The 26,773-nt window shown below is 40.7% G+C and overlaps 2 protein-coding genes across 4 annotated transcripts in view; one reads left to right on the top strand and one right to left on the bottom strand.

Annotated features, from left to right (window-relative positions):
* SUCLA2 (succinate-CoA ligase ADP-forming subunit beta) overlaps positions 1 to 14,350 on the bottom strand; it is a 54,268-nt gene extending 39,918 nt beyond the window's left edge. The window contains exon 1 of one of the 3 annotated variants that reach the window (XM_044249730.1): positions 14,219 to 14,350. In XM_044249730.1, coding sequence (XP_044105665.1) covers positions 14,219 to 14,335 — 117 coding nt within the window. In that variant the 5' untranslated portion in view covers positions 14,336 to 14,350. Of the gene's footprint in view, positions 1 to 4,779; positions 4,916 to 14,218 lie in introns of those variants that run through there. The other 2 variants (XM_044249732.1, XM_044249733.1) reach the window with 2 other exon arrangements.
* Positions 14,351 to 17,119: 2,769 nt separating this feature from the next.
* Positions 17,120 to 26,420, top strand: NUDT15 (nudix hydrolase 15). Its single transcript, XM_044249734.1, has 3 exons — positions 17,120 to 17,277; positions 20,757 to 20,953; positions 26,042 to 26,420. The coding sequence occupies exons 1-3, from the start codon at positions 17,120 to 17,122 to the stop codon at positions 26,200 to 26,202; spliced, it is 516 nt and encodes a 171-aa protein (XP_044105669.1). The 3' UTR covers positions 26,203 to 26,420.
* The last annotated feature ends 353 nt before the right edge of the window (positions 26,421 to 26,773 follow it).

Raw genomic sequence — 26,773 nt, 5'->3', positions numbered from 1 at the left:
GTGGTGTGCTACTCCGATTCCCCTTTCATAGCCCAGCTGCTGGGAGTGCTGGATACTGACAGCTCTCTACCGAGTCCTCTCACTGGCGCTTCCTTGCCCAAAGTCACACCTTCCCACTGTCAGCTTGCATCCAATGACTGGTCGCTGGGGTTTAAGGTAAGGTTATAAAGTCCTAGCACCTCACCCCAATTTGGGATAATTCTGAAGGACCATCTTAGTTCCAGATCTCCCAGAAGAGGCAAAAGTTCCTACTGCAACTGCACCACAGTTCTACTTCTCCCACTTCTCAAGCCTCCTTCCTTCACTCCCACAGGTGTTGATCCAGACACCACTTTCCAGTTGATTTCCTCAATGAAACTCTTCATTTCATAGCCTGTAAATATCGAAATTCCTCAATCCTATCAACTTTATATGACAATATGTAGAACAAATTAAGTGCTATGAAAGCCCTGGAAGAATGAATTGAAATTACACATTTAAGTATTATCCATACATTTTCATTCTCTAAACGAGGAATGCAGAATACTGAAACACAGCTCATATGAAACACATGCAGCATAAGAATTGAATTTAAAGGGATCATATATAGAGTCTCTTTCTTTTTAATATAAAATATTGGAAACCATTTACTGATATTCCATGTTATAGACAGTTAAGAGGATTAGAAATGTGCAGTTCTGGACTATCAACTATTGCTTTATTAAACAGTCTTTCTTGAAGGAAGCTCATGAGCCATCTGCATCAAAATTACTGGGGATGTTGTCTAAAAACACAGATTCTGGGGCCCCACTTGAATCTACAAAATCTCTGGAATGGGCCTCAGGTAATCTGCATTCACAACAAGTCATTCACCTGATTCTTAAGCACCCTACAGTTTGAGAACCCTAGTCTAAAAAGTCAGTCACACCAAGTAACAATTTGTTTCTGTTTCGCCTGGTAAGCTAAAATCCTGAATAACATTTCAGCAGAGAAACTCAACTCCATGATTTACTGTCACTTCAATATTAAAAACCAGCAACATCCCAAACCGTTCATTATACTTCTACTTTCTGAAATCCCATTCCTGGGTATATACCCAACAGAAATGAGTGCTTTGTCTACCAAAAGGCATATTCATAAGAATATCTGTAGCGGGCTTATTCATTAAAAAATAAAAATGACTCAATCACCCATCAACAGAAAAAAATACAGCATATTCACATACTAGAATCCTACAGAGCAATTTTTCAAAAATACCTGTTGCTCACAAAACAATGGATTCATCTCAAAGACATAATTTTGAGGAAAAGAAACCAGATACAAGAATACATATTTATATTTTTTAATATAGTTCAAAACCAGTCAAAATTAGTGATAAAGTCAGTCAGAATTAGTGGTCACCTTCTGTTGGGGAATACTGATAAGGGGAGAGGACATGAGTGCTTCTGAGGGCTGAAAGTATTACATATCTTGATCTGAATGGTGGCTACACAAATGTACACATATGTAAAATTAATCTAGCTACCCAAAGTTGTATACTTTATATAAATTATAACTCAAAATAACAATAAAAATAAGGGGGGGAAGAGGTGTACCGAGCAGAGCTTGGTAAAAACAGTTAGACATTCAAACATTTTTTTGAATGCCTATATACCAGACACTGTGCAAGGGATGTTAAAAGAATAAAACTGACTTGGTCCAGCCACAGAATTCATTTAATGTAAATGAGCATGTAAATGAACACCTACAACACACACATGAGCATTCAGAGTCATTACATGGCACCTAATTAGCTGGACAGACTAGAAAAAATACTACAGAGGCCTGATCCCAGATTGAAAATAAAACAACTTGGGGCTACTAAGTGGCTCAGTCAGTTAAGCGCCTGGCTCTTAGCTTCAGCTCAGGTCCTGAGCTCATGGTGGTAAGATGGAGGCCCCAGCAGGTTCTAGGCTCAACTGTAAGTCGGCTTCCCCTCTCCCTCTCTGCCTGCACCCCCCACCCCGCACTCACAGTTACACTCTCTCTCTCAAATAAATAAATCTTTTAAAAAATCAATAAATAAATAAAAATAAAATAAAACACCACTTTGGGAACAACTGGGGAAATCTAAAACTAAATTTCCAAAGTATGATAACTACAAATTTCCTAAATATAATAACTATGTTGAGGTTATTTAGGAGAATGTCTTCACCTTTAAAAGGCGTGTACTATGGGATGCCTAGGTAGCTCAGTCAGTTAAGCATCTGCCTCAGGCTGAGTCAGGATTCCAGGGTCCTGGGATGGAGCCTGAGCCTTGCATCAGGCTCCTCCCTCTGCCTGCAGCTTCCCTTGTGATCTCTCTCCCTCCCTCTCTCTGACAAATAAAGATCTTAAAAATAAATAAAAGCCATGTGCTAAAATAATATCTAGGGATAAAGCACCATGATATCTGCCAACTAGTCTCAAATGACTGAGCAAAAATAAATGAATGTTATTTTATACATACATGCATATATAAACATATATATATATGCACATGAATGTAGTTTTTTAAAGATAAAGCAAATGCAGCAAAATGTTAAATAAAGATGAAAGCAATATCTGTGCTCACTGTACGATTGCTGGAACATTCTATCAGTTTGAAATTTTCCCAAAAAAAGTTCAGGGTAAACCAATGACACAAAGCTCTAAGTATATTTTTGCAGTTTCTTTCAAATACCTATATTCACAAAGAATCAGTAGTACTCATAAGGTGATGCTGCTAACTTTTATACCCCTTTAAAGGTTTTGTAATATCTGAAGTATGGCTAATCCTTTCCTTGCACCCCTAGAAGTTATGACTTAAAATGTTTTTTTAATTATGCTGGTAGTAAATATTCCTACAGAATCACAAGGATTCCCACATTTAAGTCTTTGTCTATCTCCACATTATCACTTAGAAGATTCCTACTGCCAAAAGGCCACCAATACCTGGCCAAATTCCTATACTACCAGCCATTTAATCATCCATCCATTTAATCATTCACCAATTCAAAAGGGGAAATGTAGTTACTGAAAAATGTGATTCACGACGAGAAAATATTTAAAATTAGTTCATCTGGGGATCCTGGATGGCTCAGTTGATTAAGCAACTGCCTTCTGCTCAGGTCATGATCCTGGAGTCTGGGATGGAGTCCCTCCCACATGAGGCTTCTCCGATCACCAGAGCGTTTCTCCCACTGTCCTCTCTCCTCTCATGCTCTCTCATTCTCACTCTCAAATAAATAAATAAAATCTTTTAAAAAAAATTAGTTCATCTGCTTATAATGAACTATTTTATCAGACATTCACTGAACAAAAGATACAGAGAAACTAGACCAGGATTAGAGAACTAAACATAATGTTTAAGAATATTTGCTAAACTCAATGTGTGACCTTGAACAAGTTTCCTAGGATCCTGCACCTCTGCGTCCTCATCTACAAAAGCAAGGGGTTAGATTAAGGGCCTTCCAAATTCTAAAGCTGTATTTTTTAATGTGTGGGTGGAAAAGAAGAGATGTTCTAAGACAATAAACTAGGCACCTCCATATGGAGAGACAAGAGCTTTTAAAAGAATTTCCAAAAGGACAGATGAAAACATATTTGTTCACCAAGTCTTCATTTTCTAAAAACAAGACAGCATTCTTTAAGACTCATAAGAAGGAAGTTCAAGGCCAAAAAATTATCACTTCTCCTATTGAGAAGCATGCTCATGTAATTCATTGCCTCCAGATTTAGAGTATTAAACTCAATTCATTTTTGTCATGTCCAAGGAGTTAATTTCAGAACGTAATCTAAAACTCTGGAATTGACTTATGAAGCAATCATGCCCTTCCAACAAGTTTCTTGGTGTCAACACTGGAAAGAACAGGCCAAGTCTTCCGGAAAAAAATTGAAGAGCAGATTCGAGCACAAAGGCTTTGGAGCCGGACGGTTCTGGAATTACGCCTTAGTTTTGCCCCTACCTGCTTTGTGACGGAGCCCGAAATACTAGCTCTCCAGGCCACAATTTCCTCATCAATGATGAGGATATTGATGACGCCCTTATACTGCTGCTGAAAAGCCTAACAAGAAACTACAAGTAAAATGCCCAGCTCAGTACCTGGCCCACGGTAAACACTCCAAAACAAACAAACACTTGTGATTATTATGCTATAATATATGCTATATAAACGAAGTGACCCAAAAGATAACTGTCTTACTTCCCCAACTGGTAAGCTGGTAAACATCATCTTACTACCACCCTTAACAAACAGAACAGGTGGGAAACTTCCCTGCCTCTTCCCAGAACAGACCAGTCAGCAAGCTGATCCTGTGAAGGCATTCCCACCTATGACAGCTCCCCAGGGACATAAAAGTACATCTGAAGGGCATTTCCCCCCTCCCCAAAGAAGGGCCGCGGAAGCCTCTGCCCACTGCGCTGGGTGAGGTAAAAGCAGCAGAAATTGCCCAGGCCCCCACACCTCCACTTAGAAGCTCCCCTCACCCGCCTCCCCTCCGGCCCTCAGAAAGTGAGAGGGCAGCGGCAGCCGAATGGCCCGACTCCTCGCGGGCTGAGGACGAGAGCAGAGCGGCGCAAATACGGGCCCGCACGCAGCCACAGCCACAGGCGGGCAGTCCTCCAGGGCAAGCCGCCCGCGGGCCCGGCTGGGCAACCCCATGTCACCCAATGTCACCTATTGCGAAGTGACCCCGAGCCGGGCCTCACATCCCCTCACACCTCACCCACAGGAGCCACGTCTCCCACCTCGCCCTTCCTCCTGCCGACCCTCGAAGAGATAGCGGGCGGGGCCGCAATACCTGGGCGGCGGCCCGCAGCGCAGGCCGGGACCCGCGGCTCCTAAGGGCGGTGGTAGCCAATAACCGGCTGTAGAACATGGAGGCCGCCATTTCTGAGCCCGACCCCGTCCCCTCGGCGCCGTGCGCAGGCGCAAAAGCGCGAGGCGCCCGGCGACCCAGCTGCTCCTGACGCGGACTCCAACCCGTGGCCCCACCCATGGCGGGCGGGACTTCTGGTTAACTCTGCGAATGCGGATTCCCTTAGCAGAGATTGCCAGTTCAAGCAAAGTTGGGCTTGACAGGCACAGAGCAAACTTTGACCTTTGGAGCTAACCTCCGCAGCCTCAATATGCGACCTGAGGCTAGAAAGCAACCCGAACACTTCCTAGTAAAGTGGTAAGATGTGGTACTGAAAAGATGACCAGCCTCACCATCTGTGTGATCCCAACTTCTCTGAGCCTCAGCTGCCTTATCCGTAAGATGGTGGTCATTGAAAAAATAAGCACTCAGTGTCTGCTTTGTGCCAAAGTCTGTGTTGATAACAGCAGTGAATAAAACATCAATTCTACCTTAAAAAAAAAGACGATCAGCCACTAGTTACCAATCCAAATGGCACAGAGAATTGCCTAGGAAGCTTTAGAAAAACTTCCTTCACCAGCCCCGTCTGAGGATGGAGTCAGGAATCTATATTTCTTAGAGCTCTCAGGTGAATGACATACATACTGAGCATTGAAAGCCCTGAGATGAGACGTGTGCCCCATCCAGACTTGACCACTGGACACACAGGCGCCAATTTTCCTCTGGATATGTGGTTTTAAAATGTGTCGAAGAGTTTTCAGTGTTAAAGATGTTAACCCAGGAATAGATTGGAGAAACTGACTAGCATTATACAGGCTCTGGTAGCTGCTTCTGAAGTACAGTGGCCCAATGCAGAGAACAGCACTGTATAAAGAAAAAAAAAAGGGGGGGGGAATCTAAAACAGCCTATCAACTCAGGGAACAGAAAAGGGCTTTCTGCAGTCCCCCAAATCTCTGAGCTCTTAAAGACAAAACTTTCTCAAGGATTTTTTCATTTCACTGCACTTATGCAGGACTGTCCTCAAAGCTCGCTTCCTCACTAAAAGATATTATGTACAGTCAGAAATAGGCAGAGTGAGAAAAAGCCATTGGTAGTTCAAATGTCTCTTGCTCTACCCTTCTACTGCCAATCATTGCCAGTCAAATAAAATCTAGATATCTGCCCAAAAAGCTGGGGCTGGGACCTACCAGCTTCTGTTGGAAACACCTATCCCATCAGATATGAATAGGACATACCTATTTTCAAGCCATTTTTTTAATTGCTAGTAAACACAGCAGTTGAACAACCAGGTACAACAAACCATCTGAGTCCAAGGCCAGTTATTTAAAGGGCACACGGGTAAACTCAGAATAAGTCAATGTGCTAAAATAAGATGTAAGGCTTTACCCGAGGTAGGAGCCTGAGTGGCTCCACACCTTTCAAGTCTGCATCACAGGTGAACCATTACACATCTCCCCTGTTGTGCCCTCTTCCACCCTAGCTTAAAAACAGGGAAGGCAGCAGCAGAAATATGGAGTAAGTCAAGAAGTGAGAAAGAGAACATGCAGATTATGTGGGACTGGCTCCTTTGGAAACCTAAGCAAGAGGCAGAGGTGCATTCCTTCAGCACTCCTTGACTGTGTTCAGAGCTCTGTATGCCTGGATACCTCACTAAAAGAATTCAGTGAGGTAAAATGATGTGACTCCTACCTCTAACCTTGTTTCAGCATCAGGCAATCAACCTTAGAAAATGAAATTTCTTTACTAAGAAACTACTTTTTCCACAACAAACACTTTTATCATTTTTTTTTCTACAAGTATCTCAGAAACTAGTAGGCAGAATGTATTAGGTGGAGGGTAGGGGAGAGTATATGAGGAAGGGGGAAAAAAGAATTGTACTTCATGTATAATGCTATTCTTATGCTCAACCTGTAGTCCCCCACTTTGTGTATCTCTGCCTCTACCTAGAGATTAAGGATGAGCATGGTGTGCAGGAAAAAAGAGGAAAAGAAATTTCCTAGGGAGAGACTTTAATTTTTTTCACAGTCCTTTCAAATCATTAAAGGATATAACATCTGATGTAGCAAAATCATTGAAGGTATAATAATACCCCCCCAAATTTTACTGCCCAAAGCAAAGACTTATCTAAACTGTCCTATTGGTTAGGTGATGGGGATTGAGAAGTGTACTTGCTGTGATGAGCACTGGGTGATGTATGGAAGTGCTGAATCACTATATTGTACACCTGATACTAATATAACACTGTATGTTAACAAACTGGAATTAAAATAAAAACTTTAAAAAATCTTTTAACTCACTTAACAAATAACTTTGCTGTATTTGAAACAAATATAAATGGAATTTTAGAGGAAAAAGCTGACTTGGAAATGTTAGCAGTGCCTATCAGTGTTAACACCATCTAGATTCAAGAGACTAAATATGTAGCCAGTTGGTGGGTGCAGACTTACCAACACAGGTGAAAGAAGTGGCTTTCATGAATGACATTGAAAATGCAATGAATAAAATGATGGAGACTGATTCAAACTTAGAAACAAGTATGACAATTCACTAAGGTACAGAAAAGATGTTTGGGTTGTATTGTAAGTCATACAAAAAGAAGGAGGCAAGTTTAAAATGTAGTTCAAATTATTCTTGCTAAATTTTTTTTAGAGATTTTATTTATTTATTTGATGGATAGAGATCACAAGTACACAGAGAGGCAGGAAAGAGAGAGGGGGAAACAGGCTCCCTGTGGAGCAGAGAGTCTGATGTGGGGCTCGATCCCAGGACACCAGGATTATGACCTGAGCTGAAGGCAGAGGCTTAACCCACTGAGCCACCCAGGCGCCCCTCTTGCTAAATTTTGTTACAGAGAAATGAAACGCTTGAAATTCTCAAAAAATAATAAATCGTCCTATTGTTAACTATAGAATTAATAGAATTACCAAGTGCTGCAGAAACAACTTCCAATATATCTGCTTACCCTGAACTTCTACTGATGGCTGAGTGAATAACAGTGATTTACTGAACACTTAGTTTTTGATGCCAGATAATTACATATTTTTTTTCTATCCTTTATTTTGTCATGAGACATTTTCAGATTCTCTGGTTTTCAACTTATTCCATTTCACCCATCCAATCTGTGCCAAAGAAAGAAACAGTTACCAGATTTATACAGAGTATAACGGTGAAGGAAGAGGACATACAATGTTTACACAAGATTTCTCTTAGTTCTCTTAAAGCCTCAGAAGTAATAGTAGGAACACTTATCTAGGCCACCCCTAGAATGACAGTAGCAAAAGACAGAGAGAAACACATCTTAGTAATCCTCACAGTCCTGTATTTTACAGAAGGGAAAACGGAGGTTTGGAAACAGTAAATAACTTGCCCAGAGTCAATAGCTTTTCCTTGATTGCTCCAGCACAACATCTGAACTGGTTCTGTATGGCAAGAATTGGTTCCATATGGCAAGAGGAGAATTTGAGAAAATAACTAAGATTCATATCATCTTATCATGATCATTAACCTTTTACTTTTCACTCCATTCACTACCTAAAGGAAAGAATGATGCTGCAGACCATCAGGGGACAGGTTCTGAGGTGTAAATGCGAGGGTTGAGAACTGCAAAAGACTGAACTTCAAGTTTCAAAAGCCAGAACGAAGAAGGACTCAAGGAAAGTTTATGCCTCAGAATTAGAACTGGAATTTCCTCTCTCCTAGAGAATATGGAGAGAGGAAATTGGGAGAAAGTAAGACACTCTGGTGGTTTCTTGAGGAGGGCCCCTGTGTTTTATACTTTCCAATGCCACTGTGTCCCGGATGAAAGGTAATTCCACTCCCAAAGAGTTTGGGGGATCTAAACAAGAGATACTAGAAGAAGACACAAAATCCCCAGATCACACTGGTGGCACAGAAGAAGTGGAAACTTCTGACAGTCAGGTGTACCTTTGCAGATGGAGCTAAAACATATTCCCAGGATTGTACCCATCCCACCAAAGCTGGGGAAGCCTGCAAGGACTTCCAGAACCATTGACAGCTATGTAGACAAGCATGGAGAGATGGCAGATGGAAACATGTAAGGATAGACCTGTAAGGAACAATGACACAAAGCATATGGGAAGAGGAATTTGACAATAAATGTCAGCTTAGTTATCTAACAATACCAAAGACTAGCTGTTCCACGCTCATCTGTCACTGCAATTATCTCCTGGATCTAAGGAGGAGGGAGGGAGATAGCTCTTAATTTACCAGAGGTTAATTTTCTGGCAGTTGATGTAATCAGGTTAATAACAGAATTCAACTCTAGATGTACAAAAAGAGTCATATCTCTCCTACCTATGAAAATATGAAATGAACTTGGCATCTCTGCTCCACTAGGAGCAATACTGAAGGCAGAAGATTTGTCCTGCCCCAGTCTTGTCACACTTCCACCTTGAGGCTCTGAGGGAAAGTTGCCTTGAAGAAGCTCCTGAACCAGAACACACTTGGTAACATGGTATAGTCAGACAGGTGGGCTCTCAGCCACCCTTGGTTTTTATGTGAGGACTCCAGATTTCTTATCTGCCTGATTCCAAGGCACATGTTAAGTCCACATGGATTCAAGGAAACTATCTTCCAAAAGTGTTACAAAATGTCCAAGCCATACCCAGCTTCATATATCTGGATGTCTTCAGTAAAAATAACAGGGAAAAAGGTGACTGAAAGGCCAGCTGTTTAAACAAAGATAGACTGAATGTGACTTAAGGGTCCTGACTAAATTATTAGACTGGACTGTTTTGAACCAGATTGAATATTTAATGAATTCTCTACAGACCCATATGCAAACTAGTGACAAAGAGTTTGGGGAGAAAAATGAAAGGAGGGAAGGAAGGGAGGGAGGGAGGGAGGGAGGGAAAGTAGGTCATTATTTCTGTGCACCTGAGTTGTGATGTGAGTTAAATTTGTTAAATTTAAATTCTGCCTTAATGCATACAATACCATGCTGTGTAAAACCATAAGGAGGGTACATGAGTTATATACACCTTTGAACATCAAACACAGGACAGGCTGGAAGGACTAACTGCTGGTATACCTTGGTCAACTAGTTGGGAACCCTGCAAAAGGGAATTGTGTGGATTCTCTAGAATAGAGTGGCAACTAAGTGGGCTGATTTACACTTCTCTTGTATGATTCATAAACATCAGCTTGGTGTCTTTTTTCCTTCATCACTATTTGTATTTCGTGTGAATCACGCCACCTTTTTCCATATGCATAAATATTCTAGGAAAAAATTGTTTTCTAGTTTGCTTAAATACAACGAAACTATTTTGTTACACTGATAATTGACGTGAAACGCTGGGGTTCGGGAACGAACTGTCAAGAAGGATTTCTTGAGATGTTTTTTGTGCAAAAGGGGTGGTTCTATTAAAGCTCAGGGACAGAATCCATGGGCAGTAAGAGACGCCCTGGGGTTGTGCGTGACTGATTACACACTTTCAAGTTGGGAGAAGGTTAGGGATGATGTAAGTCTCTAAGGAATTTGGAAGAAAGGCATCCAGGACCTTGAGAGCCTAGCTGTTGTTAGGAGAAGGTCATTTACTACTGTCCTGTAAAACCTTAGTCGTGAGATTCTTCAGATGTTTATCAGTGGGACATATGCTTGGAGGATAATTGCTAACATATATCTTGCAGTAGGTAGAATGGGTAGAGATAAAGGGAGTTTCCAAAGGGATCTTCATATATTAAAGTAGACTTATAGAATCCTGGAAGTCAGGCTAATGTCAAGCTAAGCTTGCCTTTTGCCTTTAGCAAAGGATGAACATTGAGGCAGTTGAGTGCCTGGAGGAAGGTCACACTGCCTGTCCCAAATACTTGTCAATGGACTGTAAGTTTAAGGAAGTTTAATTTTTTCTTTTTTAATTTTGCCTTTGTTCTCCACTTCAATAATAAGGAGAGAAGCTTCTGTTCAACTGTTCATCTATAGGGCACTTACATGTCAGTCACTGCTCCAAGTCCCCAGAACGCTGAGATCAAAGACATTCTCCCTGACCTCAGTGCTTCTCTGGCCTGATGCTATTCTATTTTCACATCTTTACACAGCCCTACAAAGCATAGGAAAGACCAAGCTATAACATGTAAACAGACTTTATTGAAGGCGTCCAGACAGTAAAATGGAATTATAAACCCAATAAAAGAAAACTTTAAACTGGCTACTAAATGTGACCCCTAAATGTCACAGGATGTCCTTACCCACCACTCCCTTTAGACCCTGACTTCCTACTGTGTGTAAGGAGTAGCCTACTCCTTAACAGGACGTCTGTGACCTTGAACATGCTGTCCGGTCCTCCCTTCCCTTCCCCCACCTCCCCGCCCCAGCTCAGGCTACAGCCTAAGGCTAGCTCCCAGGAAACACTATAATCTCCAGAGAACAACTCCACACACAAGAATGACAAATTTTAACATCGGTAAAATAGGGCAGTTTAGCTCTGGGCAGCCTTAGAACTCTCCGCTGCGTAACTGCCAACTCGAGTTTTTCTTTCTGCAACTCCACATTGCATTTTTCTTTCTTGGCTATTTTTTTTTTTAAGTCAGATTATTGAGGTATAATATACGTATAGTAAATTTCACCCATTTTAGTGTATAATTCTGCATTTTGAAAAACACATAGCTACGTTATCACTGCCACAATCCAGATAAAACACAGTTCCTTTATCCATATCTTTCATGCCCTTTTAGTCAAACTCCTCGCATGCTCAGCTCCAGGCAAAACTGACCTTTTTGTTATGTCTATAGTTTTGCCTGTAACAGCATGGCATAGAGATGGAATCATACATATGGTAGTTTTTTATATCTGATACTTTCACTTAGTATGATGTAAGTTTATCAATGTTAAATGTATCAAAGTTTGTGCCTTTATATTGCTAAGTAATTTTCTATTGTCTGAATTTACACTGTATGAATGTACTACAGTTGACTTATCTCTTCACCACTTGAAGAACATTTGAGTTATTTGTAGTTTTTGATTATTATGAATAAAGCCACTGAAATATTTACATACAGGTCCTGAAGAGAACGTAAGTTTTCATTTCTTTTAGGTAAATATCTAAGAATGGGATTACTGAATCGTATGATAAACCGATGCCTAACATTATATGAAACAGTAAATTGCTTTCCAAAGTGGCTGTACCATTTTGCATTCCCACGAGCAATGTGTGAGAGTTCTGATTTTATGAACTTTTTAAAAAAATTCTTAATTTATTTGACAAGAGATTTTTTTTAAGATTTTATTTATTTATGATTTGTCAGATAGAAAGAGAGCAAGCAAGTGCGCACACAAGCAGCAGGAGCAGCAGGCAGTGGGACAAGCAGACTCCCAGCTGAACGAGGAACCTGATGCGGAACTTGATCCCAGAACCCTAAGATCATGACCTAAGCCAAAGGCAGACACTTAACTGATGGAGCCACCCAGGCATCCCAATAAGAGATTTGTGTGAGAGTTCTAACTGGACTTCAGCATTTGGTATTACCAGTCTTTGTGGTTAAAAACAAACAAACAAACAAAATAAAACACTAAAACTTATTCATTCTAAAAGATGTATACAGTTACCTCAATGTAGTTTTAAATTTTTAGAAACTCATCGTGTTGAACATATTTGCATGTGTTTATTTGCCACCCATATCTCTTTTTGATGAAATCTCAGTCCAATAATTTTGCCCATGTATTTATTGGGTTGTTAGCTTTATTGTTGGATTTTGAGGACTCCTTACATATTCTAGAGTCCAGTCCTTTATCAAAAATGTGTGTTGCACATTTTTCTCCTAAGTCTGTAGCTTGTCTTCATTTTGAAAAATAGTTTATATCTTTGTTAGCTCAGGCTTCTATAATAAAATGTCATAGACTGGGCAGCCTAAGCAACAGACATTTGTTTCTCACAGTTCTGGAGGCTAGGAAGTCCAAGATCAAAGTACCAGCAGATTCGATTCCTTGTGAGAGCCCTCTTTCTGGTGTCCCACCTTCTTATGTCCTCACATGTTAGGAAAGGAGAGATCAAGCTCTCTGGTCTCTTGTAAAGGCACTAATCTCATCATGAGGATCCCACCTTTATGACCTCATCTAAGTCCACTTACCTCCAAGTCCCCATAATCAAATATATGTGGGAAGAGCACTTCAACATATAAATTTGGGGAGGGATGAAATACAATCCATCCTTAATTGTGTCTCTCAAACAGAATAAGTTTTAAGTTTTGATGAAGACCAAATTATCAATTGCTTTCAACAGATCATGCCTTTGGTGTCCTAGCTAGGAAACCTATGCCTAACCCAGATAACAAAGATATTCTCTTATGTTTTCTTATAGAAAATTTATACTTTTAGGTGGTTTTATTTAGGTACAGTCCATTTTGAATGAACTGTTATATGTGGCACCAAGTATAAATGATCTTTTGTTTTTGTCGTTCTAATACCATCTGTTAAAAAAGTCCATTTTCTGGGGTGCCTGGGTGGCTCCGTAGGTTAAGCCACTGCCTTTGGCTCAGGTCATGATCCCAGGGTCCTGGGATCGAGCCCCATATCAGGCTCTCTGCTCAGCGGGGAGCCTGCTTCCCCCTCTCTCTCTGCCTGCCTCTCTGTCTACTTGTGATCTCTCTCTGTCAAATAAATAAATAAAATCTTTTTAAAAAAAAAAAGATTTAAAAAAAAACGTCTATTTCTGGCTTCTCCATTCTGCTCCATTGATTTATGTGTCTATGCTTTAATAAACACCACACTCTCCAGGTGCCTGGGTGGCTCAGCTGGCTAGGCATCTGACTCTTGGTTTCAGCTCAGGTCATGATCTCAGGGTCCTGGGATCAAGTCCTATGTCAGGCTCCATGCTGGGCATGAACGCAGCTTAGGAGTCTCTCTCTCTCTAAAATAAATAAATACATACATGCACACACATGCGTGCATATGTGCATACATACACACAGGCACGCATACACACATGCATGCACACATACCACTCTCTTGATTAGCGTGGCATTATCCTGGGTCTTAAAATCAGGTTATGAATTTTCCAAGTTTTTCCATTTTAAAAATTGTTTTGCTTATTCTAGACCTTTTTGCATTTCTATATAAATTTTTAAATTGGTCTGTCAGTTTCTACTGGGGGATAAAAAGGCCTTCTGAAATTTTGGCTGGGATATCAAAATCCACATATGTCAATTTGAAGAGATTTGACTGTTTAACCACATGTAGTCTTTTGATCGATCATGGTGGTATTTCTCTCCTTTCAGTTAATTTCCCTCAATAACTTTTCATAGTTTTCAGTGTACAGGTTTTGCACATCTTTTGCTAAAGGTATCCCTTAATATTTTATATTTTCCATGATATTGTTTTTAAAATTCAGTTTCTGAATTTATTAAGTATTTTTTACTATTACTTACTTTATAATAAAGCACTGAAGATCTCACGTAACTTATTGAGTACTGTACTGGAAGTGAAAAGCAGAATGATTGTATACATACTGGGAGCTGAATCCCACTGTAGCTGGCCAGCATCATAAGAGAGTGCCACGCTGCATATCACTACCCTGGGAAAACATAAAAATTCAAAATTCAAATTATGGTTTCTGTTTTCACACTATCATAAAGTCAAAAAACTATAAAAAGAACCATCATAAATTGGGAGACTAGCTGTATATGGAAATATAATTGATTTTGTGTATTGACCTTAATCCTTTGAACTTGATAAACTCATGTATTCGTTTTCGTAGCTTTTTTGTGGATTCCTTAGGATTGTCTGTGATTAAAGACAGTTACTCCTTCCTTTTCAATTTAACTATCTTTTATTATTTATTGATTTTATTGGTTGCACTAACTAGAACCTCCAGCAATGTGATGACTTAAAGTGATATCCTTGCTTCTCTCAAATCTTAGTCTTTCACCATTGTATTAGTCTGCTAGGGCTGCCATAAGGAAGTACCACAGACTAACTGGCTTAAATAACATTTATTTTCACACAGGTCTGGAATCTAGAAGTCTAAGATCAAGGTATCAGTGGGACTGGCTTTTTCTGAGGGCTTTCTCCTTAGCTTGCAGATGTCTGTCTTCTCCCTGTGTTTTCACGTGGATTTTCCTCTGTCTGCGTCTAACTTCATCTCTTCTTTAAGGATACCAGTTATACTAGATTAGGATTCACCCTATTGACCTCATTTAACTTAATTACTTCTTTAAAGGCCCTATTCTCTAAATATAGTCGTATTTTGAGGTATTGGGGGTTAAGACTTCAACATACGAATTTGGGGCAGGGGAGCATGACTTAGTCCATAACAACCGTTAAATAAGATGTTAGTTGTAAATCTTTTAAATGCCATATATAAGGTTGTTAAAATTCCCTTTAATCCTAGTTTGCTTAATTCTTTTTAAAATCATTAATAATTGCTGAATTTTCTCAGGTTCTTTTCTGCATCTGTTTAGATGATTATATGAGTTGGGACACCGCGTGGCTCAGTGGGTTGCCTTCTGCTTAGGTAGGTCATGATCCCAGCATCCTGGGATTGAGTCCCACATCAGTCTCCCTGCTTGGTGGGGACTCTGCTTCTCCCTCCCCAGGCTCTTGTGCTCTTGCTTACTCTCTCTATTTCTCTCTCCCACCCTCTCAAATAAATAAACTCTTTTAAAAAATGATTAAATGTGTTTCTTTTTTCTCTCTTTTAATGTAGTATATTCAAGGATTGATTTTTCAAATATTAACCTCACCTTGTATTTCTGAGAATAACTCCATTCAGTTACGATACATTATCCTGTCTATATGTTGCCAATTTTTATTTGAGAAAATATTATAGAATATCTTTGTGGTGCATAACATATTAAAGGGTGTATTTCTAGGTGGAAGAAAAGATGCTGTACAAATGTGTAGTCATTTACCAAAACATGAAGAAGAAACAAATTACTTGAAATATGTAGGCAAGTATCAGGAATAATAGTTCAAAGAGCTAAAAGTGAATGGAAACCAGGACTAGTGGGTAAAGTCATCCCTACTCATTCTTACTTGTTTTTCTACCATTTGAGTTTTAAAATTATATGTGCATTAGTTGAGTAGAAGTAAAACCTGATTTATATTAATGAAAAAAGTAAATCCTCCCCAACCAGAGACTAGTCATTTGTTCTTTTTTAGTTCATTTTCATCACAACTCTAATTCAGCTGGGATTATTTTGGTGGGTGCATGATGTGCAAACAACTGGGACAAGTTCTTTCCTTCCCCCCAAACTAGCTTCTCCCAGCACAATTCATTGTCTTTAATTTTTTTCCATGTTGTGTTAATACTTTCAATAATTTATACCAGGTTGTTTCTATACCATTTATCCTTGCCCTAATAACCATGCTGACTTGAGCTATAGATAGAATGAATTTATATGGTGGTGGAGAAGCTCATCCAAATAAAAAAAGAAATAGGATATGCAAGGCGCAGAGGTTTATAAAGGCGGACAGCTGGTAAATGCACGATTTGGATAATCTGAGAGTAGATATTGATGTAGAAATTGTTGGGGTTCGGGGCAAATGCTCTGGAAAGAATTCTTGAGATGACTTTGGTGGTTTTATTAAAGCAGGAAGACAGGACCAGTGGACATAAAGGGCTGCCCTGAGGTGGTGATGTGTGACTGATTATGTACTTTCAAACTGGGGGGAGGTTAGGGACAGCACAAGCTTCCAAGGTATTTTGGAAACAAGGTTCCCATGATCCTGACGGGCTGTTGTTCGGGAAAGGTCATTTATTACCGTTTAGTAAAAACTCAGTCAGTCCTGAGACCCCCTCAGAAGTATATCAGTGGGCCACATGCGTGGAGATGATTACCAACATACATCTAGGGGTATAGAAATATAGGAAATTTGCAAAAAGTTTTTTGTATGTTAAAGAAGACTTACAGGATCCTGGGGCAGGAGGTGGGGGTGGAATCCTCAGGTTGATTGCCTCTTGCCTTTAGCCAAGTCTTAACAACGGAGAAGCTGAGTTCCCAGCGGAATGTCACTCTGCCTGTTTAAGGACTTAACAATGGGCTGTAAGTAGTAAGGAAATTTAATTTTTTCCTCTTGGTTTCCCTTATCAGATATGGATAGCAAATGTTGAAAGTGCAACAGTTAAGTGGCATTACGTAAAACAAAGCCTTGACAGGCAATCCTTAGGGGAGGAATCATTAGCTTCATAAACTGAGAGAGCACAAAGGTAATACCCTCCACTCAGACTTTCATTTTTGAGCCAGCGCAGGCACAGGGAGAAACCGCGGGCGGCCCAGGAGGCGGGGCAAACGTCACTTCCCCTGGCCTCTGCCGGGTCCTCCCGCGCTATGACCGCCTGCCCGGAGCCTCCCCAGCGGCGCCCTGGAATCGGGATAGGAGTAGTGATAACTAGCAGCGGGCATCCTGGTTGTGTCCTCCTGGGCAAGAGGAAAGGGTCAGTTGGAGCCGGCAGTTTTCAACTTCCTGGGGGTCATCTGGAGTTCGGGTGAGCAGTCACAGGGATCGCCTTAGAAAATCCCAAGGTGCAGCGGGAGAATGAACTCCCTCCTTGCGTGCGTTCGTGCGTCTTTGCGTGTGCGCTGACGCTGCGTCATCTCGCGCGCTTCTCGGCTCCTTCCCTGGGCTAATAAGCCCCGCCCACCCCAGGTGCGCTCTGGGAATAGGCACTGAGCTAGGGAAGGATGGGAGGGTCCTGCCTTAGGTGTGAGTCCCGCCGGTGTTGTCCCTTTCGGCAGGCGTCCTCTTGGTCACGGGCTGGTGTGTGTGTTGTTTTAGTGCATGCACTTAAGGGACGCAAAGTGGGTCTTTCTAAACCTCGAGCAGTCTAGTTTTGCCAGTGAAGGCATTTGCACGGTTTGGCTGTGCTTTAAACTTCCGTGCATGAACGATCTCTTTCCTGCCTCAGCAGATTTATTTGCACCCTGACCAAGCAGATGGGGTACTCGAACTCTGTGGGACTCAGTGTCTTCATCTTTACAGTCAGAAAGTTGGAACAAAGTACTCTTTAATGTCTCTCTCTGCTTTGGCATTCTGTGGTATGATGATGGATCCAACCAACAAAGGAAGTTGGGCAGGTAAGGGTCAGGTCTACCCAAGGGTGCAGAAAGCCAGTGGTTGTGCTGAAAGGTGGGTTCTGAAGTGAGAACGGGCTTAAAGTCAACAGCAGATAAACACCATCTAAAGCGTTCAGAGCCAGAGCTTGTTTTTCCATTAGTGTCGAAGTTCGAAACATGCATAAAAGTAGAGCACATAGCTGGTGAGTCCTCATTTACCTGTTACTCAGAGCTTGTTCTTGTTTCATCTCTGTGGCTCCCTCTCAACGGACACACACATCCCTTGTTTTCTGCACTCTTCTAAAGGAAAACTCAGACATTTATTATACCACCCAAAATCCTTAAGTATGTATCTGTGATAGGCTTTTTAACAGATGTAAATGTGTTTTTCCACCTTAACAGAATACTATTTTAACACATTAAGATAATCCTTTAATAACCTGTGATACTCAGTCTATACCGTTTTCCCCCAATTGTCTTGAAAATGTCTTTTTATTGTTTTGTACCAATCGAGATCAAAGGAAGAAGACATATTACACGTACTTTGGCATTGATAAATTTCTTAAGTCTCCAAATCCAACAGTAATCTGCCCCCCACCCTTCCTTTTCCATGCTATGTTGAAAATTTGGGTGATACGGAGAATTTCATACATTCTGACTATATTCTACTAAACTACCTATTTGTTGTAAACTGCTGGTTAGAAGTAGAGGCTTGATCCTAGTTCCCTTTAATCAGACTTTGTCTTTTATGAAACATGGAATTCTTATCTCATAGCATATGGAATTTTTGAAATGGTCTTCAGGATTTTAAAAGGCGACAATAAATCATTTTCATGTAAGATAAGCCATCAGTTAATAACTAATAAAATTTCACACACACTGTATTGAGCTTTGTCAATTGTTGGTAAGCATTAGGTCACAAACAAAGCACTAATTAGAATATATAATTACTGGAACAATGGCTAAAGATAGATTAATAATAACACAATAAAGTATTAGAATCTTTACTCAGATATCCAATGATAATTGCCAGAATTGAACTTTAATGAGCTTTTTACTAAGTGCTAGATATTATGCTAAGCTCTTCACATGTATGCTTTCTCTTATCTTTATATGACTGGTACACTGGCCTAAGTTTGATGGGAAACAAATAGAAAATGGCTTTATTTTCTCTGACCATTGTCTTTAAACATGATTTGTCTTTCCCTTCTCTGGTGCTCTAAGACGTTTCCTGCAAATTCGATTGTTTTCCTTAGGTGTGATTGTAAAAATAAATCGCCCTTCAGTCAATTATGATCCACTTTCAAGCATTTGTCTCTCCCAAGTAGTGGGGAAAAGGAGAAAGGAGGTGGGCCTCCTCCTCTTCTCACTGTTTCTGGTTTCCTTTCTTCTCCAGGCTGTTGGGGAGGGAGGGAGGGGGCCAGACTTTTTACATGACTAATGCTGCTGTGATCTACCCATGGGTACCCTCTGGATTCAGTATTCATAGGTGTGCTCTCTTTCTCAGTATATATTTGTGGGTTGTTTGGAAGTCCTATAAGGATGTCTATACTGCACAGTTCTCTGACATAGGTGACCGATTTAACTCTTGCTTAGCACATTGTCTTGCATTTTCTTTATGTTGGGGTCCCCAGTAGTCTCTTGTGGCATCTGTTGGGCCCAGAGGAAATTCACAGTGGAAAATAATGCCTTCACTGTCACTCTTTTTCCTTGCTCATTCCTCATGGGCTTCTCCAGCCAGTCTCCTCCTTTCCAGATTCTTAAAGTGGGATGAAACCTCAGCCTCTGTCTTCACATGCAACCCTAAACACCAAGGAACACATTTTAGACTTACCCAGACCTCTTAACTTTCTACTGCCTCTAATCTGATGCACAACATTTGAGTTTCCACAGTTCCACATGTCTTTAGCAGAGGAGTAACACACCAGTATCTCCTTGAAAGTCACACCCAATCTCTGTGACCAGTTTTCTTAGAGCACCTCTCACTTGGCCTTGGGGCAGAGTTGTCCCCTCATCAGGAGGAAGGGGAACATTGCTACGATGCTTGAAAATTCGTAACTTTGCTCCTTCCCCCAAATCTCCTATCCTTCTTATTATGTAGACTGGGTGGGGTGAGGTCAAAAAACTACTCAGGCCTTTGGATACCTTTGAGTTTAGATGTCATTTGTTTGCTCTTTTGCCATACTCTTTAGAATTTAAAGGTGCTTATTGCCTATTGTCCTCAATTTTGAGGCTTTATCAAAAATTCTGAGACTGCAAAAAAAGTCATCATCCACGTCCTGATATACTTACAACAACTCGGTGAGAGAGTGGCATTATCTCTTTATTTGTGCAAGGTAGAAAGTAATGGACTTTGGAATCAAACCTAGGTCTAGCTGACTCCAAAGACTGTGCTTTTTTCTTTCTTTTTTAAAGATTTTATTTATTTGTCAGAGAGAGAGAGAGGGAGCACAAGCAGGGGGAGCTGCAGGCCGAGGGGGAAGCAAGCACCCCACTGAGCAAGGACCCTGATGATGTGGGACTCGATCCCAGGATCCTGGTATCATGACCTGAGCCTAAGGCAAATGCTTAACTGACTGAGCTACCCGGGGATCCCAGCCTGTGCTCTTAACTGATATACTAAACAGTTTCCTGATTGCATACAGCTTCCAGGCATGTGAAGTAGTGCTGAATTGGCTAAAGGGTCATTTATTATTTTGCTCAATATGAAGTCCTTTTTGTCTTCAGATAACTTCAAGATTCCTTATACTTCAGATGAAGAGAATGTAAAAGGCAGGGTTGTTGATTATTTTAAACATGAGCCAATTACAGTTCTTTTTGCTTTAAACTAGAAATTCCTAGCTAAGGTTCATGGCAGAAAAATAAATCACATAAACAGAATTGAATACAGCGTCGCGCTTCTGTTTTCTAGTGAAACGTGGGAAGAATGTGCTCAGAGGGAAACCTGGGAAGAAGCAGCTCTTCACCTGAAAAATGTTCGCTTTGCCTCAGTTGTGAATACCTTTATTGAGAAAGAAAATTACCATTATGTGACCATACTAATGAAAGGAGAGGTGGATATGACTCATGACCCAGAACCAAAGAACGCAGAGCCTGAAAAAAATGAAAGTAAGAGAATTATATATAATCATGCATCATCTTAGAAAAGCATTATCATCTGGGTATTACAATATGTTGCCATGGGAAGAGAATTAGAGTCTCTTCATATAGAAATGTAAATATACTTAAATCCTGAGAACATAAGGACACAGCAGGAAAGAAAATGGGCTCCCTAGCCATACTACTTGACTTGCATCCTGGTTTTTCCACTGAGAAATTTGCAACCTTAGGCAAGTTATTTCAAGTCTCTGGGCTTCTTTGCTCCTCTGTGATGAGAGTAACCACCTCAGATGGGTTGTAATAAAGATAAGGATAAAATGAATCAATATGCTTAAGGAACCAAGGGAACACCCTAAGAACTCAGTAAATCTTAGTTTTATTGTTAGTGTTTGATTTTACTTCAAACTGATTTTAAGGAAAAGATGTAAAGTGCCATTGTCAGTGTTCTCCCCTGTAGAAGGGTATAAATTTCCTTGTACAGGGAGGGACTAACTGGACAAAACAGTTCTCCTCCGTGTTGGGTCGAGTGCTCCGAAAGCTGTAACAAGTGGTATTATTTACTGTGTGCTAGGCATTGTTTTGAGGGCTTTGCCTGTATCATGTCTCTTCAAATTTCATAAAACTCCATGACAAAGAGTAAAATATCAAACATCACATATATTATTTGCCATATGAAACCTGACCCCCAGTGGTCTGTGTCCTGAACCTACCCTGTAAACATTTAATTGATTCTCTAATATGGAAGAATCTTTTCATTCAATAATTAGTTCCTGGGTACTATGTGCCCATTCCTGTTTTAGGCACAGAAAGTGCAGTGGTGGGCGGAACAAAGTCCCTGCCCTCTCAGGCTTGACATTTTATTGAGCGGGAGGGATAGCAACAAATTGACGGGTATTTTACCATGTAATTATAAGGAATAAGGATAAAAATAAAACCAAGGAAGGATAGGGACACCTGGGTGCTGCCTCAGATAGGGTGATCAGGAAGGGCTCTGAGAAGGGGGATATGTGCAGAGGCCTGGAGGAAGTGATCTTTCCAGAATGAATAAATCATCCCTGAAGTGTTCTGCAGATTGAATTGATTGAATGAACAGAAGGGCATGTTCCCCCCAAATGTCTGTTGAGTCATATACAATTTTTTTAAATAAAACAGATAACTACTTGAAATCATCTAAAGTGAACTAGCAAAGTCTGACTTTGACTTGAAATCATCCAAAGTGAACTTACTACACTCTAACACCAAATGTGTGGCTTTTCTCCTCACTCCAAATATTTCTCCAGACATCAGTTGGGTGTCTTACAATTCAGTCGAATTCTTAACAATGTCTGGAGGTAGTCTCAGAGCCCCAAAGTTAAGGAGCTCGGTCCCACAGCAGTGCCCCCCTCAAATGCCAGTCGCACGTCCTGGCCTCCTGTATTTCGGACTGCCTGGCTATCCATCGGGCTTCCCACCACCTCTTCCTCAGGTTGAGTAATTTGCTCAAATGACCTGCTGAACTCAGGAAAACATTTTGCTTATATTACCAGTTTATGACAAAGGAAACAACTCAGGAATAGCCAAATGGAAGAGAGGCACTGGGCCAGGTAGGTGTGGGGAGGGAGGCAGAGCTTCCATCCTCTCAAGGAGCATGACACCCCCCTGGCACCTTGATGTGTTCACCAACTGGGAAGCTCTCTGAATTCTGCTGTGTAGGGTTTTCATGGAGGTTCCTATGTAATGGGACTATTGCATATTATTATTTTTGCAATTGACTAAATCATTGTCTGCTGGTGATGAACTCAATCTCCAGCTCCTCTCCTGTCACCTTAGGTGGGATGTGGGTGCCTGGGAAGTCTTTCTGGTCACCAGCCCCCATCCGGAAGCTCTCTAGGAACCTCCAGCAACCCATCAGCTTATTAGCATAAACTGAAGTATGGTTGAAAGGGGTTTATTATGGGTAACAAAAGTTGTCCCTCTCATCCCTATCACTTAGGAAATGACAAAGATTTCAGGAACTCTGTGCCAGGAAACAGGGAGGAAGGCCAGATATATATTAATCACATCACAGTAACACACATAGAAATACCCAAAAAGTATCCAGAAGTCTTCGGTTGGCCTAGGGTAACAACGAAACTCATTCATGCCTTAAGAGAGGAAAGCAGGACACCTAAGTGAGAAATACCAGTTTCCCTGGGGGAGCTCTACAGGTTCTGCTCTCACACCCTAATTATCCTGGATAAGTTGAGGACTAGGAGAGAGGAGAGTCCAGGACAGTAACAGTGGGAACAAAGCTCAATAGTCTTGATATCCTGAAGCTGTGGGGAGGAGCAGTTGATTACTTGGCTTTTTAACATCATGTTGAAGTGTAAATATGCAAAATTTCCACTCTTAACACTTTTTTCAGGACTCGCAGAGTATATTTCATATAACTGAAGCAGAATATATTTCATGTAACTGAATTTTTAAAAATTCGTTTGAGGCGTCATTTATTCAGGTAGTAAATAAGCACAGATTATTGTTGTCTTAAAACAGAACCCTAAACTTGGAAGGAATGACCATTTCCTTATTTTTATCTCTGCTACAGGCAAAAAAAAAAACCTGAGACACGATGAGACAAAACAATGAAATAGTTCAGTTTTGCATTCTTAGTGTCCTTGGTAAGAAGCAGACAGGAAAAGTGTTAATTTGTAGAGAAAGCCTGGGGAGAAAACACGGGAGTGACTGGCTATCTCACCAGCTCTGACCTGTCACCAGTCAGCTGCCTGTGTCTCACAGGCCCCCATTCTGCCTGGCGTCTGCAGGGATTTGCAGGGATTTGCAGAGATTTGTGGAGCTGAGCCCCCCCCACCCCCACCAGGTGCAGAGTGCTGGCTGGCCTCTCTTTCTAGTTAACTTCCCCTGATGTTCAGAAGGCATCTCAGGTTCAATTCAAGTGTTCAGCTTCAAATCATACTTAATGTTTTCCCTTTACTGAACTGTGAATACATAAAGAGCAGAATTTGGGCTCATTCACCTTTGCCTGGCTCCTATTCAGAGTACTTTCAGAATGTGTTAAAGGAAGAAGGGAGGGAGGGAATGAGGTTCTCAAATCTGGTATCTAGACTGGCCTACTTTTTAACAACTTCTAAAACACTATTCTACTTTATGAAGTTCTATATAAGGGGTTTTGTTACTCTACTATTGTATGTATTGTTTTTCTCCTCCTAAAATATGGTAGGTTTGGTTCCTTTTTACATGCTTTGTGATTTTTTTTCTTCATTTCTGTAACTTTTTTTTATTTAGTTTGTCTCCTTTCATTTGGTTGACCCTCTCACATGCTAATAAGCTGAAATCAAACAGTATGATTTTATAAGGCCCAAGTGTACTAGCTCCAAGGCAGATTTGACCAGAAGAAAATCATTCAACTCTGTCCCTCAGTAACAATATAATGGACATTATTTTCACTGTTTTGCCAGTTGAGAGCCCTTGCTGATGGCCAGCTGCACCATAGCCAAGGTGCAGTGGCTCAGTGAAGGTGGTTTTATTTATAGTATAAATATGCGGTCTCTCTCCCATGCTCACTAGATCCTGGATCTGGATCACCCACTTCCGGTTGCAGGTTAGGACATCTTTCCTCATACAGCCAATTATACTTAGGAGGATCAGCCAGATGCTTCATGTTCTCCAAGACAGGATAAACTTTACAGACAGCTCTCTTGAGGCTCTGGTAATTCAGCAGCTGTCCTGACATTGTTCGGTGACACCTGTCTCTCTCTCCCTCGTTCCTTCCTTCCCTATTTCTTTTAGTCTGTGCTCACAGGGGCTGTGACTTGTTCTAACTTAACTTGTTCTAACTTCACGGATTCTCGGTCCCCTGCCTTCTCAGAGCCAAAGTCATGCCTGTATTTTATAGGGAGAGAAATACTCAGTGGAAGTAACTGCATTTAATTAAACATAAGTATATGCATGTGATCATAAGGAAATGTAGTTTGAACATGGACTGTACATCTGAATATAATCTCTATATATTCATTCACCTTTTAGGAGCATCTGTCCTTCCATGTTATTTACATCTAAAGATGTAATTTATTTGAGAGAGAGAGAGAGTGCACTTTCATGTGAGCAGGTGGGGGAACAGAATGGGAGGGCGAGAGAGGGAAAGAATCTTCAGGAGATGCCATACTGAGCTCAGGGAGTCCATTCTGGGGGCTTGATCGCACAACCCTGAGATCATGACCTGAGCCAAAACCAAGAGTCGGTTGCTCAGCCCAGCCACCAAGGCGCCCTTTATGTTAGTGACATTTGAATCATCAAAGAAGGAGTGCCTGGGTGGTGCAGTCAGTTAAGCAGCCAACTCGGTTTGGGCTCAGGTCCTGATCTCAGGTGATGAGATGGAGCCCCCATCCGGCTCTGTGCTCAGCATTGGAGTCAGCTTCAGATTCTCTCTCGACCCCTCCCACCTATATTCTCTCTCTCTCTCTCTCAAATAAAGTAAATAAATAAAAATAAAAAAGAAATCATCAAAGAAAATACTGTTCTCTAGAATGTTTTTCTAGAATTTCATGGATTTCACAACTGGTAGATGCTGTGAAATCTTTCCTCTTTCAATGATTTTTTAAAAATCTGCCCCGTCCATACTGTCTTTCTATCTAAAGTATACCACAACACAGAGAATACTTCTTATTCTCTGCACGGCTCCCATTACCTTTTAGAAAGATGGAGGATAGTTTAGAAATGTTGTAATTCACCTTATTTTGTATATGTAACTGGTTTATTTTAATGTAGTGTTGTAACCTGTCATATATAAAGTTCTGTGCGTTTTGTTTAGCCAAATATTTAAGCAAAAATTGAATGGTCCTCAATCTGGGTTTTACCATAACAAGGTCCTTATAAACTTGGCTTCATGTTGAAATAACAGCATGTTTTAAATGATCACCATTCTGTTAAGATCATTCTAAATGCAAATTATGTTGGTACAGCAGAGCTAATGCATAGCATCACTATAATTAGTAGCATGCTATTATTAGTAGCAAGCCATTTTTAAATTTAATTAATTTTTTCTAAAGATAGGTTAACTTGCCAAATTAAATATTGTTTCCATCCAGCTAAATTAATTGATTTGGTATCTTTCTTTTCTAGGTTGGGAGTGGGTTCCCTGGGAAAAATTTCCTCCACTGGACCAGCTTTTCTGGGCACTGCGTTGTTTAAAGGAACAGGGCTACAATCCATTTAAAGAAGATTTGGATCATTTGGTTGGATACAAAGGACATCATCTTCAGGGGTACAAGAAGATAACCTGATTTATATTTAAAAGACAAGATAAGGTCCTGTTAGAGAGTGAAAAGTATCGGCATTTCACAACTCCATTTATCTAAGAAGTTCCGTATGATTGTCAATTTATTTGATCTCTCTTAATATATCCATCACCCTTTCAGCCAGTACTTGTGAAGTATTTTCTGGCATTATGTCATGAAGTGCACAGCAGACTCTGTGTGATTAAATGGTGATATTGCGGAAATTCTACTTTCTGTATTTTTCTGTGATATTTACTGTACAGTTTTTTGATACCAGCTTGCATGGAGTGGAGGTCAATAGAATTTGCCTTAGTGCTTCCATTCAAATAGAGATCCTAGTTCAGATGCTGACACAGTATGCCTGCTGCAGAATTTACCTGTTTGATTTTCCTCTTCTGCTTTATTTAAAACACACTTTTTGGTACTTTATTGTGACAGTCCTTGCAACTGCAGCAACAGGATAGGTCATTAGGGTCTATTTCCCAAGGTTCTGATTCAGAACCTACCTCAAGAGAAGTGAGACTAACTGCCCCAGATACTATCCCGTCATTAACAGGCCATGTAATTTTGGGTTTCT

This window comes from Neovison vison, chromosome 5 (genome assembly GCF_020171115.1).
Source record: "Neovison vison isolate M4711 chromosome 5, ASM_NN_V1, whole genome shotgun sequence".
In the NCBI taxonomy this organism is placed as follows: domain Eukaryota; kingdom Metazoa; phylum Chordata; class Mammalia; order Carnivora; family Mustelidae; genus Neogale; species Neogale vison.
The sequence above is the reverse complement of the archived record's forward strand: the minus strand, read 5'-3'. Positions and strand labels throughout refer to the sequence as shown.